The sequence below is a fragment of the Panthera leo genome, chromosome B1 (assembly GCF_018350215.1).
Source record: "Panthera leo isolate Ple1 chromosome B1, P.leo_Ple1_pat1.1, whole genome shotgun sequence".
In the NCBI taxonomy this organism is placed as follows: domain Eukaryota; kingdom Metazoa; phylum Chordata; class Mammalia; order Carnivora; family Felidae; genus Panthera; species Panthera leo.
Window position 1 is genome coordinate 199,802,684 of NC_056682.1, and position 14,734 is coordinate 199,817,417.

The 14,734-nt window shown below is 57.3% G+C and overlaps 1 protein-coding gene across 1 annotated transcript in view; it reads right to left on the minus strand.

Annotated features, from left to right (window-relative positions):
• Nucleotides 1-12,913, minus strand: part of CB1H4orf50 (chromosome B1 C4orf50 homolog) — a 56,281-nt gene extending 43,368 nt beyond the window's left edge. The window contains exons 1-3 of the mRNA XM_042936938.1: nucleotides 10,745-12,913; nucleotides 6,835-7,226; nucleotides 2,249-2,387 (exon numbers count right to left, since the gene is read on the minus strand). Of these exons, the coding sequence (XP_042792872.1) occupies nucleotides 2,249-2,387; nucleotides 6,835-7,124 (429 nt within the window). The 5' untranslated portion in view covers nucleotides 7,125-7,226; nucleotides 10,745-12,913. The remainder of the gene's footprint in view (nucleotides 1-2,248; nucleotides 2,388-6,834; nucleotides 7,227-10,744) is intronic.
• Nucleotides 12,914-14,734: the final 1,821 nt, after the last annotated feature.

Sequence of the window (14,734 nt, forward strand, 5' to 3'; positions counted from 1 at the left end):
GGACCACTTGGCACGCTTTGTTCGACAGCTTGGTTTGGGGGATGTGGGGCAGATAAACCTGGAGTCCGATTCCCCGGGAGGAAAACTGTCCCCAGCTATCCCGTAATCGGCGGTGCGTTATCCCCTAGATGGGTCTGCCTTTATGGGCTTTCAGAAGGACCACAGGTCACTACAGAAATGAGATGGTTTTGCACGCAAATGCTTCCTGGGAACATTGACGCGACAGGACAAAACCGCCGTCTGGCCCATATTGGGCATAAAGAGCAGAGAGAACTCGTGCACGCACCCCTACAAAACTTGCTCCGAAGTGTGGGCATCTCTGGGGAGAGGTTCGGGGTTAAGGGGGCTGGGCTGGGTGGTAGCTGGGGCAGGCGATCTCGGAGGGTCCCTGAGCAGAGCACCCGCACCACTCTGACTTTGTGCCCCTCATCTGGACGTGGGGCTCCTGACCCGTCTCCCCAGGAGCATACGGGTTACAGGAGACGGTAATAAGGAGGTGCGTGTAGAAAAGGCGTGCGTCCCACACAACTGCTGGTCCCGCGGTGCCTCCGAGCCCCCTGACAGCGCTGTCCCTGCTTGTCACCCTCGTCCTCTGTCTCCCGTCACACTGGGAACGACTCGTGACTGCAGGGCTGTGGCTGACTCGTCTTGGAAAACCTACATGTATATCGGGCACGGCCCCAAGCATATTTATTGAAGCATTTTCCACGGAGAGGTGGCATTCTTCCTGCTGGGGACCCACGCGACGCACTACCTTTCACGTGAGTGACGGCGTGCTAGGAGCTGAGACGGCCAATCAACTGTACTTTCTGCACCCAAGTTCAACGCAGAGGGCAAAGCAAAAACTGCCACTTGTGTGTCTCCCTGGCATTTCGAAGGCGAATTGCAGCTCAGTTGAGCCCCTTATCTTTCCGTGCTCCACGTCTGTCTCAGTGAAGGCCGACATCGGGGCTTTGCACGCTTCTGTGACGGCTCCCCACACTTTTACAACTTGCCCCTTTCCACGCACACGTGTGCCACTGAAACAGAAGTCTCACCAAACAGCCGTGCTCCTTACACACGTCGCGCCCTTTCTTATTTTCTAGTCGATCCCGTTTTGGGAACTGGTTTCCCACCACGCTGCTGGGGCGTAAGCGGCAATCGGCGGAAACAGCCTCTTTGAGAGCCCCCCCTGTGGCTGTCCTGGAAGGCCTTCATTTCTGCCTCTGCAGTATTTCCTCACGTGCCCTGCCCTCCAGCCTTCATCATCGCCCCCGGAATATCTCAAGAAAGGCTAATTAATATTCATGAAAGGAGCCGCTGTTATTTACTGTGACCGTTGTCAGCGTTTAACGCGTACCGACTCTCTTAACCCACACGACAGTCCAAGAGGGTTGGTCCTATGATCATTCCCATTTCACAGATGAGGAAACTGAGGCCCAGAAATCGCAGCCAGTGAGTGGCTCCACCATCTCTGTCTCCCACGCGACTAGAATAATTTCCCCCAAACCCCGTCCTGAGCCTCTCCTGCTAAAGTTTCCTAAAGCCTGCCCCTCACTGCAGTCAATACTTGGTTCACACCCTGGCCCTTCTGGAAGCCTCCTGTCTCACCAGCGCCCTCTCCCGTGCCCACGCCCTCTGCTCCCGCCCCGGTACGCCCTCTGCACTTCTGTGCCTGCGCACAGGCTGTTCCCCACGCTCCACGTGCCCTTCCCACAAGGGCCAGGCCAGATGGCTTCCTGTAGCTTCCTCCCGCCCCCCACCCCATGCACCCACACCGTGCCTGCACCCTCCTCCTGGCACCTGGCGCCCGGTTTGGGCGTTACCTGTTTCCTATCTGCGTCCCCACCTGCGTGCCGGCTCCTGAGGCCGGGGACCCTGCATCAGTCATCACCCGCTTGTCCCCACGCCAGAGCTGGCTTCCCCGAAGGGCCAGAGAAACGAACTTGAGTCCAAAGCTCCCGGTGCGTGCGCGGCCTCTGCTCGTCACCCAGTGCTTTCGCCAGCCCCCTGCCCCCCCCGCAGACCCCAGCCAGGACCTCTGTGAGGCCGGCAGGGCAGGACGGCGATCCCGCTTTACAGATGGGGCCCGCTGAGGCCCAGAGAGACCGCGTGACCCTGCCCCATGGGGCCCGCTGAGGCCCAGAGAGACCCCGTGACCCTGCCCCAGGCCCTGCAGCTCCCGCCTGCACCGTTGCAATCCAAGCCCATGGGGTCACCCTGCTGGATGGAGAAACCAGTAGCAGAAACAAGGGGGAGGAGAGGGTACCTGGCTGGCAAGCTCGTCCCGCAGGGCTTGGAGCTTCTCCTGGGCCCGGGCAGCGTCGCTCCTTTCCTGCAACACGCGGGCGTTCAGCTGGTCCACACTCTGGAGGAGCTGTCTCTCCGACAGCTCTAGCTCCTGGATTCTGCGGCATTGAAGCGGGAAGATGCTCACTCAGGGTGCAAGTGTGGCCGGAGAGTTTCACAGACCCTGGGGCCAACCTTTGTGGGGTTTTTATGGGTTTTTTTTTTTTTTTTTGGTCATTGGGCCAGTTTGATATTCTGACAATATCACACTGTGCGAAACATTCACACATATTTAAGATGATTTGGAACGCTTCCAAGATATCTGTCGAACAATACGGCAGCATGCATCGAGAGTCTTCAACGCGTTCTCATCCCTGAGCCCGTAATCCCAAGTTCAGTCGACACCAACAAAGAAGGGCTGTGCCATGTGGCCCAAGAGCTTTGTCTGTGTCGTGTCAATCCATCCTACGTTAGCAGCCTGCAGGTAGGTTCCCTTACCCCTACTTCACCCTCAAGAAAAGGGAGGATCAGAGAGGCCGGGCAACTTGCCCGAGGTCACACAGCATCCTAGAGCCCAGTCTGTCTGACTCCTGAACTCATGCTTTTTTAACCCTGCGCTCTGTTGACCCCCGCGTGAGCTATAACCTTTCAAATCTCTTCCGAGGAAATGAATGAAATTCAGAAAAAGTTTTCTGCAATTGAAATCACTCATCCTGTATTACTTACAACAGAGAGAAGGTGGAAACGGCCTGATAATTAGGGACGGCTCAGCCACAGGAAGCCTTTTCTTATCATCCTGGGGAAATGTGGAACTTGTATCGCAGGCCGGATGTGAGCCCTGACCGCAGCTCCGTCCAGAGGAGGTGCACGGGAGAATGGAGAGAAACCCAAGGGGACAGGCTGGTCCCGCTGGGACCCCAGGAACCACAAAGACTGCCCATCTCCTGTTCGTGCCTGGCTTCCAAGTCCCCTTAATGTGCCAATCTCCCCTCTATGACAGAAATCCAGGCAACACGTGGGAAGTGCGTTCGCAGCCCACACCTGTGCACACCTTCACTCCTCGGCCCACGCCACACAGGGCGGCCTGCTCTGCCAGGACAGACTCTGTGCCCCTGGGGGAGGACCCAGCTTTGCTCCCTGACCCGGCCGCTGACCAGCCACGGGGCCTCACCTGGGATTGTTCCCCACCGTGACCCACGGTCTCTGTATCTGTAAGACAGAGGTACTTGTGCCTGGCTCGGAAGGGTTATTGTGAAGAAATGAAATGATGCATTATTATTCCTAATAAGGACAAGAGCCCCCTCTCCTGCCCTGAGGCCCTGGGGAAGGCTCTCGTAAGCGACGGAAGAGGGTGTGCCCCTTGTATGGATTGTAATCAGGTTCCTTCCAAGCCGAACCCCAGGAATGGCCCCAGGTTAATCAGTCAGAGTCAGGCCGAGCACTCGATTGCTTATAAAATGTAGTGATATGGGGGCGCCCGGGTGGCTCAGTCGGTTAAGCCTCCAACTTCGGCTCGGGTCACGATCTCGCAGTTTGTGAGTTTGAGCCCCGTGTCCGGCTTTGTGCTGAGAGCTCGGAGCCTGGAGCCTGCTTCAGATTCTGTGTCCCCCTCTATCTTTCTGCCCCTCCCTCCCTCTCCCTCTCCCTCTCTCTCTCTCTCAAAAATAAATAAAACATTAAAAAATGTGTTTTAAATGTGATATCTGAAAGGGATCAGAAAAGCCTCTCTTTCCATTTTTTGAGATCGACCCAGAACACTAAAAATGAGACAATATTTAACTCTGGTAATTATCCCCATACTTGAAGCAGAAAATGACTAATCTCACCATGGCAGGCTGAATATTGGCCCCGCAATATATCCGGGCTCTAATCCCCGGCACCCATGAACATTGCTTGAAATGCAAGAGACTGTAGCTGTGATGACGTGAAAGGCCTGGACACCATCTGGGTGGGCCCTGCCTGCCGTCACAGGTGTCTGTCCTTGCGGTAGGGAAGCAGAGGGAGATTCCCAGGTGACCCCTGAAGCTAGACGCTAATCTGCTGACTCTGTGGGTGGGGGAAGGTGCCGGGGGCCAAGGAATGCAGCTGTGGATGCTGGAAACCAGGAGGGAACAGATTCCCCCATGGCTCTCCCCACGCCTTGACGTTGGCCCCCGGGGTTGTCGCTGTAGGGCTTCAGCCTCCAGAACTGTCAGACCATCCCTGTGTGTTGCCTTAAGCCACCAGGTTTGTAGAAATTTGTTTCAGCAGCCCTTGGAAACAAACACGCCCACAGATACGAAATCGACAATGAGGTGCCATTTTCCACTGGTGACCAGTTACGCAACTATCACTACGCAGAGCTGCAGACTGCTTGCTGTGAAACCAGGGGCACCACGAGAAACTGCCCCCCTCCCCCCAACCCTGGCTGCTATTACCACCCTGGGCGGGGCCACTGGGGTTCAAGTCCCAGTCCCACCCCCCCACCACCACGTGGCTGGATGGGAGTGACTGTGGAGAAGTCACTTAACTACCCCACGCCTTCCTTTCCCCATCTGTAAATGAGGATAACATTATCACCTCATTTTGGGTATCGTCTTAAGGATTAAATACGAGGCGATTTAACAGTGCCTGGAACAGAGTAAGCACTCAGTGGATGGTCCTGTTACTTTTGCTGCAGTTTGGTTGGAAATGAACGGGCAACACTGATGTAATAAAGGTGGGAGGGGCTCTTCTTCCTCAAATTTCAACAACGCTTCATTATTTTTATAATAAATGCTGTTTAATTTTAGCTCTTTCCTCCAAGTGAAGTCCAAAGACCAACCTTAACCGTACCCTAGCAAGATGAAACCCACGGGGCGTTCGACCCCCGGCTGCAGCTCTCAGTGACCCTGGATAAGGTGGTTCATCCTCCCCAGCCTCTGGTCCCCCGCACCTGCAGGATGGTGCGGCCCACCTTCAGAGAACAGAGGACATGTCCTGCATTACACACAGGACAGGCAGGTCCAGGAGGCCTCCTCCAGGATGGCCTCACCCCAGGCCCCAGCCACAGAGGCCCCCTCCTCTGCATCGCTCATGGTGCCCCCAGGGCTCCTTGTCTCTCCCTGGCATGGAGGGATCTCCTTTGGCAGGCGTTTTCCCACCGTTTTCCACAGGCTCAGTGACTTTCTGGCTTTCACTGCCCATCTTTCTGGAGAAAGATCTGAATCCACAGCGTGTGTGGGTTACACTCTCTCCAGGGCCGGGGCCCTACCTTCCCTGGGTCTCAACCCCCAGGGTTTATATTATGGGCTGATCTGCGTCCCCCTCAAATTCGTATGTCGAATTTGAGGACCTCAGACAGTGACCGTATCTGGAGACAGCGTCTTTACAGAGGTAACTGAGTTAAAATGAGGTCGTATGGCTGGGCCCTGATCCAATCTGACTGGTCCTCATAAGAATAGGGGATTAGGACACAGACACGAGAGGAATGACCATGTGAGGACACAAGGAGAGTCCTCAGAAGGAACCAAACCTGCCTGTACCTTGAACTTGGACTCCCAGACTCCGTTAAGCCCCCCAGTCTGTGGTACTTCCTCAGAGCAGCCTGAGCAAACTACTACAACTTAGCACATGACTCTTGGGTGGGCGAGTGCAGGTGGTAGAATAGTGAGTGAGCGAATGAATGAATGAATGAATGAGTGGACAATCACATAGAGTACCAAGCCAATCTTTCTGAGACGTGAGTTTCTCCACGTAAAAAGCTTTACAGAGAGGAAACAAAAAGGAAATCACGGGTAAATACACATTGAACAACTCGCCTTTATTAAAAGGAAGGAAAAGACAAGAAAATGGTGACGTCCCAGACAAATTCAAGACACTTGGCTGCTGGGATCTCGGTGAACCTGTCAGAGTGGAGCCCAGCCACTGCTGTCCTGTGTTTCCAGGTGTCTCCCCTGATATGCACGCAGGACCCCGCCTCACTCTGTGGGCCTCGGTGTCAGAAACTGGTCAGGAAAGAGCACGGGCCTTGAGAAGGAGCTGGGCTCACATGCCCAACCTCCAGACCACGTTGGCTCCATCAGGGAAACAGATCCCACCCCCGGAGGTCAGCAGCGAGGGACAAGTGCAGGGAGTCTGCTGTGAAGGTGACAGAAGAGCTCAAAGGCCAGACGCGCCAGACAACGGAGAGATAAGCAACCGGCAGGAGCCACTGCGGCCCCTGCGTCTCAAGGGACACATGAGGAGGAAGCAGGGACGCTGGGCCACAGGCAGGGGAGGACCGCAGAGGAACCCTGGGCATGGCTGAGGCACCGCTGGCCCAAGATGTCACCAGGAGAGGGTGGCTCCCCGCGGTGGCTCCCGTTGGCCGGACCCACTTGGAAGCCTGAGCTGGGAGCCCGGGAGACTGTGGGCTCAGCCCGAGATGCGGAGCAGAGGACGGGAGGGAGCGGGGACCAGTGCGGGTCGCAGAGGCAGCGGGCAGGCTGCGTAGCACAGGCCGGCGGCGCCCCCGGCCACAGAAACGATTCGACACACCGATCTAACACGGTTACGGGGCTCGGATTCCTTAAGTACACAAGCAAGAGGTGCAAACGCCGTATTTACCTGCTTCTGAGCCTGGACTCCGACATCACGTGCTTGTCCACAGCTGCCAGCAGCTTCTGCTCTGAGGATTCCAGCTGCTTCCTGAGCACGCCCGCATCCGTGTCTGGGCTTCCAGCTGCCGGAAGACAGCCGGGCTCCTCACCACCGTCCTCTACGTCCTGGAATACCCAGCACGTGTCAATCTTCACGTCAACGTTCATCACATCAAACCCATCGCTGCCGGGGGCTCTGACAACATAGCTGAAGCTTTTCTCAGTCCGCCCTCTGGCTGCGGGCTCCATCGCGTGCATAGTTCACGGGTCAAGACTTAATGCCACGAAGTGGATCTGCGACTCTGACTTTCTGGAGATTTCCGGAGGCCGCGGTGCCTTCAGATTGTGTGGGACAACACCCTTTGAGGAGGGCAAGAACAGGTGAATGATTTATGAGTACTTCTGAGGCCTTGGGTTTCACTGGCACACACATCATACAATATGAATGAACGCCTCTCGTTTTACAAGCTGGCATGCCAGAACTCACCCAAAGCAAGACAAAGTTGCGGAAAAGTCACCTGAAATTGAACGCTTAATGCTGCGCACAGAGAGATAAAACGAGATTTCCGGGCAGGACCGTCAGAAATATAAATTCTCAGTGGTGAATGAAGTTCTATGCCTCCTCTCTGAGGACAGCAAACGTTAATCAGGGACCTAGAGCTCGCCAGGCAGAGGGGTGGGGGGCTAGTGCTGCTCCGGGTATCGCCCGCGCTCCGGGTCATGTCACCCTAGCCGGCCCAACCATCCCGGTAACCCTAGGAGGTGGGCATCATCGTGCCCATTTTGTGGATGATGAGACAGAGGCTCCGGAAGGTAGAGGAGCTCATCCAGGCCTCACATATGGGAGGTGCTGGAGTCAGGATTCAAGACCGGGTCCAAATCCAAAACTGGAGAGGTAAGGAGTGCACCAAGGCCCCGACGGGAAGAAGCATGTCCTGTGGGAGGGAGCCCACTCAGGACTCGGGTCAGTGGACTCAGGAATGGAGGACCGCAGCTGGAGGACCTGAGCACAGGCTTCCAGCAGGCGGAGGCAGCCTTGGGGTCAAAGCCCCGCGGCATCGGCAGGACAGGCGAAGGGAGTGGCCAGCCCCGTGGGCACTTGGAGGGGAAATGAGGGCAGAGGACCGAAGGTGAGCCTGGGCCGTATCAGTGCAGGCCTCGAGCTCCAGGACAAAGACTCAGGCATCTCTCTGTGGGCAGCGGGGTGTCCCAGGGGTGTTTAGAGGCAGGGAGGGCCTGGTCCGATTTCCCCTGAGGAGGGAGCACTCTGGGGCCTGTGGGAGGAAGAGCAGCCAGTGTGCTCAGCCTGATGCAGAGCAGTGCAAGCTAGAAATGCCAGGCTTGGGGCGCGCGGGTGGCTCTGTCTGTTAAGCGTCCGACTTCGGTTCAGGTCATGGTCTCAGGGTTCGTGAGCTCGAGCCCCGCGTCGGGCTCTGTGCTAACAGCTGGGAGCCTGCTTTGCATCCCCTGTCTCCCTCTCTCTCTGCCCCTCCTCTCCCCTTTTCAAAAAAATAACATTAAAAAAAAAATACCAGGCTTAACTGCCCCTGTTAAAATAATGGAAGGGACTCCCCCCTGCCCTTATTTACGGGAGCATTTACTTTAGAAAACTTGTAGGGGCACCCGGGTGGGTCAGTTAAGCGTCCGACTTCAGCTCAGGTCATGATCTCACAGTTCGTGAGTTCGAGCCCCACGTCGGGCTCTGTGCTGACGGCTCGGAGCCTGGAGCCTGCTTCGGATTCCGTGTCTCCCCCTCTCTCTGCCCCTCTGTCTTTGGCTCTCACAAAAAGAAATAAACATAAAGGAAAACTTGCATATGCTTTGTTCGGCTCTTTGAAATACGTGTAAATCTTTTTGAAAGCTAAATAAGCTTTTTTGCCAGCTTTCTGACCCAGGGGTTGTCTTTCTGAAGACCCTGGGACCATCGCTTTGGAATGTAAACATCCAAGGATAATAGAACCCTGTCTCCCAGATCCTGTGGGAGGCGAGGGGCCTAACTGCAGTGGGTGCCTGGCTCCACACTGCAAAACCAGCCTGCCATAAAGACGAGAAACGTTTCCTTCTCCTTTGAATAAAGCAAATTAAGGAACACAGAGGGTCACCTCCACGGCCAGGTGGATTTAGGGGGACTTGTGCGTAAAAGACAGTGCTGTCCGGTCCCCTGATTTGAGACCTGAGTAGTGTTTATCTTGAGGGCACGTGTGCAATGGACTGTGTCTGCTTGGCTCATAGAGGGGCGAGATTCCTTTCTGTCTTTGCAAACCTCTGAGCGGAATTGCCCATGATGCACGTCACTGGTTTGACACTTATTCAATACTAAACGTGCTTTCCTTCTTATTTACCTCTGTAGAGACGTTTTCCGGGTTGGGGGCAGATTTTGTTTTTCATACATTTTGTTTTTCATACATTTTGTTTTTCATACACAACAGTGGACCCGTGTGCTGGGGCGGCCCAGAGGGCTTCCGACAGACACGGGGTGGCCAGAGGCAGCAGGGCGGGGCGTTGGCCAAGAGGGGATACAGTGGGCCAGCTCGGACCTCAGGTGCCCAGGCCACGCGGCCTGGGTTCGAATCCCATCTCTGTGGCTTCTCTGACAGAATCCTGGGCAAATTACCTAACTGCTGGGCACAGTCTGGGGGGCAGAGTCTGGGGTCTTCAGAAGCCCCGAGCGCTTCGACGACCTCAGGGAGGAGCACCCCCAAGTGGGCAGGCCTCTAGCAGGTTCTGGTTAAATGTGAGAAAATAGGCTGAGACAAACAGGTCATTGTTTGGACCGGGACTGTCGGGCAGGGTTCCACCGGTCACATACTGGTTATGGGAGGCGAGGGAAATGCAGGAGCCAGAGACCTTGAGGCTTTCAGCCTCCAGGATGCAAGGGCGGGGAAGAAAGGGGGCAGGAGTGGCTGATGGGAGGAAAGATCATGAGTTTGCTCAGAAGGGTATTGAGCTCATGCTGGAGCACAGCGTTCGTGTCTCCAAGGTAACCAGGGCCCCCTGACAAGGGGCGGGGTGCACACACTCAGTGCACCTGCAGCCCTCCCACCCCCCACAGCGCCTCAGACAGTGCGGGGGTGCTTCCGGATGAGCTAACCCCAGAAGCAGCACGCACCCAGCCTTTCTCACGCCACAGCACCCGGCTCAGCGTGTGCAGGGGAAGGAAAACACACCCGTGCGCATCTGGGCCCACAGTGAAGTAGGGCCAGCGGTCAAGTCCTCGTGCTCCAGGAGGACCCTCGCGTCCTGGCTCGCCTGCGACTCCCCCCATTTTAAAACCGGAAGTCCCACCTCCCAGGCAAACGGGGAGGGCTTGTCACCCTGCACCGCCGGTCTCCTGGCCCACAAATGCTGCCAGAACAACAGTGACGGGACACGGGTCTGCCCCCTGGACTTCTCTGCCCAGCTCCTCGCGGGTGGCCGCCGGCCACAGAGGAATTAGGGTGAAGGGTGGGAAACCATGCATTGAGGCCTCATCACATGCCAGGAACTTGACCCGGCTCTCCCTTCATCCCGCCCACAGATCTGCAAGGAGGGCGGTGGGAAAGGGTGGACCCAGCCCTTCTCCTCTCTGCATGAGACGCTGACCCGGGGACCGGCCGACCTCGGAGCTCTGCTGCCCTGGGAACCACACGGGCATGGAACTTGGGCTGTGCTACGAGGTCACACCCACCACAACAGCCCCTTCCGGGAGTGGGGGACGCGGATGCAGTCTAGGTATGCATCTCGTGAGCCACCAGAGCTCTGAGGCCCTCCCGAGTTCAAGGGCTGTCGTAACCGAGCCTGTCCCGGGCAGGGACCTCGGAAGCGATGCCCGGGACTGTCACGAGAAACACTGGCGCCTACTGGGGACTTCGGGCTTTTCCGCCAGGAATGCTCCATACCTGCTTGCGTGGTCTCATTCCCTCGCACCTGAGCTGTCTCAGAGAATGGCTCCCGGTCCCCCGCGGGTTGTTTGGTCTCCTTGCAGGGCGAGTGCCAGGGAGGGAACCAGGGTCCGGAAGTCCTGCGGGTCTAACCGTCTAGTTATGCCCAACAGAGAGCAGGGGTGAGGCGTTGCATGGGGACCATCACCCCCATCCTCCGGAAGGAGTTAAGACTCGGGGCAGCAAGTACTTTGCCCGTGTCGGCTACAAGGAAAGGGGCCAGGCTGGGAGCGGACCCAGACGGGTCTGACTTCAAAGCCAACGCCATTCCTGTCGTCTGAGTGGGAGAGCCGAGCAGACAGAAGGACGAGGACAGGAGGGCGTGAGGACCACGCCCCTGGACGCTCCAGCAGCGGGGAGAGGGTGGGCAGTGCCATAAAAACGCTTCCTAGAGAGCTGTGTACACCGCCTGGACTTCTGCCTACTCAGCAGAGCAAGGGCTCTGTGGGCTGCCTGGGCCCCGGGAAAGCAGATGTGTGTTCATTTGCACTCCCTGCGCGGTTCCCCACTCCCATCGCTCCCTGGGATGCTCAGATGCCTGTCTTCACGCGAAGACACCAGTTCATGCACGTTCGGTCGCCGAACGGTGGTAAGTCGTGGGGGCTGGGGCGGCGGGTGCTCAAAAGAGAATGGTCTCTCCTCAGCTGTCCTGTGCGTGTTTGCTTAGAGCCCCCTCGGTTCTTCGATTTGGTTTGGACATCCCTCCCCATCGGGCCGGGGCGCCCCTGCTGCGCTCACGGTCACCGCCTTCTCCGTCCTCCGGTCTGCCCTTCTGAGAACCTTCCGCTCCTCTGCTGCTCCCCTCCGCGACCCGAATTTCAGCCACTTCTGTCTCCTCCAAAGGCTCTTCTTACTAGAAATCACAGGCTCGCTCTCGCAGCCCAGCAACCACAGAGCAGCCAATCTTCCCGTCCTTGGGACCGACCCGTCCCCGCTACTGCTCCTCCCTTCCTTCCCCTGCACCGCCTCCTGTTTAAACTTCATCGACTCTAATTCTGCACATCTTCCTTCCAGACGTTTTGGAGACAACAGTCACGTGAGCAGGGGCTTCTGGAGATGCTCACCCCCCCCCCAACCCCACCGAGAACAACAAGAACAGCATCACCCCAGGTCACTTCTCTCCTCGGGGGCTCTGCCTCCGGGGCCCGACTCTCAGCAGCCGCTGCCTGGCCTCCTTGGCTGCCCCGGGCGCTCCGTCTGCTCGAAGGTTCCATTCGGGGGCCCCAAGATCAGGAAGGGCTCCCTCCTCCACAACTGAGAGAGGGCGGCCCTGGGGTCAGACCGATGCGGGGGGAGGCTCGTCCCCCACGGACGCTCCACGGAACACTCCGCCTCCCGGCATCTTCCCTCGGCAGCGTCTGGCAAATTACAACCAAGATGCGAGGCAGCGCGGGTCGTGGTGTGGTCGGGGACTGCGTCCACCTCCTCTGTCCTCGCTCCAGGGACAGTCATGCTCTGAGACTTTCACCGTGTCCCATCCAGGAGAGTGATGGAGCCTGTGGCTTCTTTCTTGGACATCTGAGGTCCTTGGATCCGCCCTCCACAGTGGGCAAGGCTCCTGCCCCTAGTCAGAGTCCTGCGCTCGCGCTCTCGCTCTCTCAATCTCTCTCGCTCTGTCTCCCCCTGGTGGCCACCCGCTGGATCAGCTGCACGGGGCTCTCGAAGGGTTTTGCTGACCGGGGCTTGACTTCGGGTTCAGATCACAGGGACACTTGCAATTCACTTGGCTGACAGGTTCCGGGTACACAGAGCACAGTTCATGGAGACATATGTACAGAAGTCTGCGTCCAGGGGAGGCATGCAGTGCGGGGACAAGGGCTCTGGCCTGGCCCCCGGCCGCACAGCGGCTCCCCAGTGACTCGCTTTCTAGTAATTGCACTTACTTTCCTGGTATTCAGGTCTCTGCCCCTTGGGCTTCGATGGTGCCAGAGTGGGGGCTCGGACGTGGCCCCGAGCTGGACAAAACCCCCAGCGTCTTCGGGGCTCCTACAGCTCGGCCCAGCCAGGACCCAGCCGTAGGTCAAAAGGCCTCCTCGTCAAGTACACGTGAATTCTGTTTTCAGTCTCTGGCTTGAAGGAGCTTGTTTTGCCGTTGGATTTTGGTGTGAGTGGGGTTGGGGATGCCGCGGGGACTCAATGTATTCCATAAGCTCTTTTTCTATCCTGTAAGATTAAAAAAGTAATTTGAAACGACGCAAAGATCAAGGGTTCAAATGCTTGGAGAAGCCCCTGGCCTGTCTGCCCCCCGCCCCGCCCCCACTGCCCTCCTAAACTCTCCAGCTGAGCCCACTGAGGGACCTCTGCCGACAATGCAGGGGAGGAGGAAACGGGACTCGGATGGCCTGTCCTCCAGCACCTCCCCCCACCTCCCTGGCTACTCCCACTCCCCATCCGACGCGACCTGGGACCATTCCTTTACTCACTGCACAAACACTGCACGAACATCGACCACGTGCCGAGCCCTAGGCCCTGGGACACAGAAGGTCCCAGGCAAAGCCCTGGCGTGCAGGGGGGCGGCTCAGGGCTTCCATGAGAACGTCAGGCAGGGAAGGACCTGGCAGCGGAGCTCAGCCTGGGGGTCAGGGCAGCGGATGGGCCCTGCGGGCATCCCCAGAGCTCACAGCGCTCTTGGCCTGGGCCAGATTCAGAGGCAGATCCTAGAGGCCCTGGCAGACCCCCTACCCAGGGGGCATTCAAGAACGAAGAGAATGGGGAGGGACATGGGCGCCCACGCAGGCACTCGGGTGAGATCTGGGCCCTGGGGACATGCAGGGCAGAGCCGGACCCCCTGCCCAGATGGCTCATGCAAGGTCCCCGCAGGGGTGAAAACCAGGCAGAGGCAGGGGAGGGGCAGGGAGCTGGGGCTCTTCACACGGGCTTCCTGGGTGTATGCAGGTCATGGACTTGCCCATCAGTCTCCTGCTCCTGAAGACCCCCGACCCCAGAAGCCCACTATGGTCTGGTCCACAGGCAACAGAGAGCACCAGAAGGCAAAGCCAAAAGAGAAAGGCGCTTTGGAAAAAACCCACAACCGCCACCCCCCTTCTAAAGACGAAATACAACAGGGCAACCATGAGGTCCCATTGTCCCTTCTCCACAAAGAGCTCCCCCGACCTCCCTCCCAGGGGATGGGACTCGCCAGGGACCCCCGGATGGCCCCCCTTCCCCAGGGAGCCAGAGAGCTGAGGAATCTGCCACGGGCCACTTTCCACGGGCCACCTTCCACGGGCCACCTTCCACGGAGCCCTCATCGCCCAAGGAAGAATGTGATGGTCAGAAATGGGAGAAATTCGCCTTTTCAGAAAACCATCGTGTTTTGTTTGTTTGTTTGTTTGTTTTTTAGCAGTGAAATTGAAAGGATACCAACCCGAGTTCTTTGCTCACTGACGTCATCAAGGCCACAGAATGAATGCTAGTGAGAAAAACAAAAAAAGGAACAAAAACTATAAAATAAGACCAAAAGAAAATGAGGTGGGGGGGGAAAGAAAAGAAAGAAAGATGTAAGACATGTGGTTTGGGATTCAGTGACACATTTCACAAGAACTAATGCATCGGGGTGGGGTTCGGAAGGAGGACAGGAAGTGAGCTTCAGAAGCTGACCTCACTGGGACCCCACCCTCCGGAAGGCCTCGGCACCCCCCCAACTGCGCCCCCCCAACGCCCAGCTGATTCAGCCAGACGGGGAGGCTTTGGGTGAGGACATGTGGCTTTCTTCACCCCAGGACACTTTCTAAACAGGGAAGGACCCTCCGATGGTCACGGTCGGTGGCCCCCACCAAACACCGGACATGGCGGGCCCACCAGGATCAGGGGTTTCCACCCGGGGTCACAGGTCACCCAGACTGACCTGCCAACATGCAGAAGCCCTCCCACAACACCATCCCTGCCCAGTCTCCTAAGAGATCATTGTTTAAAATCTTTTGTGCGCCCCTCAATGAGTCTGCTTTA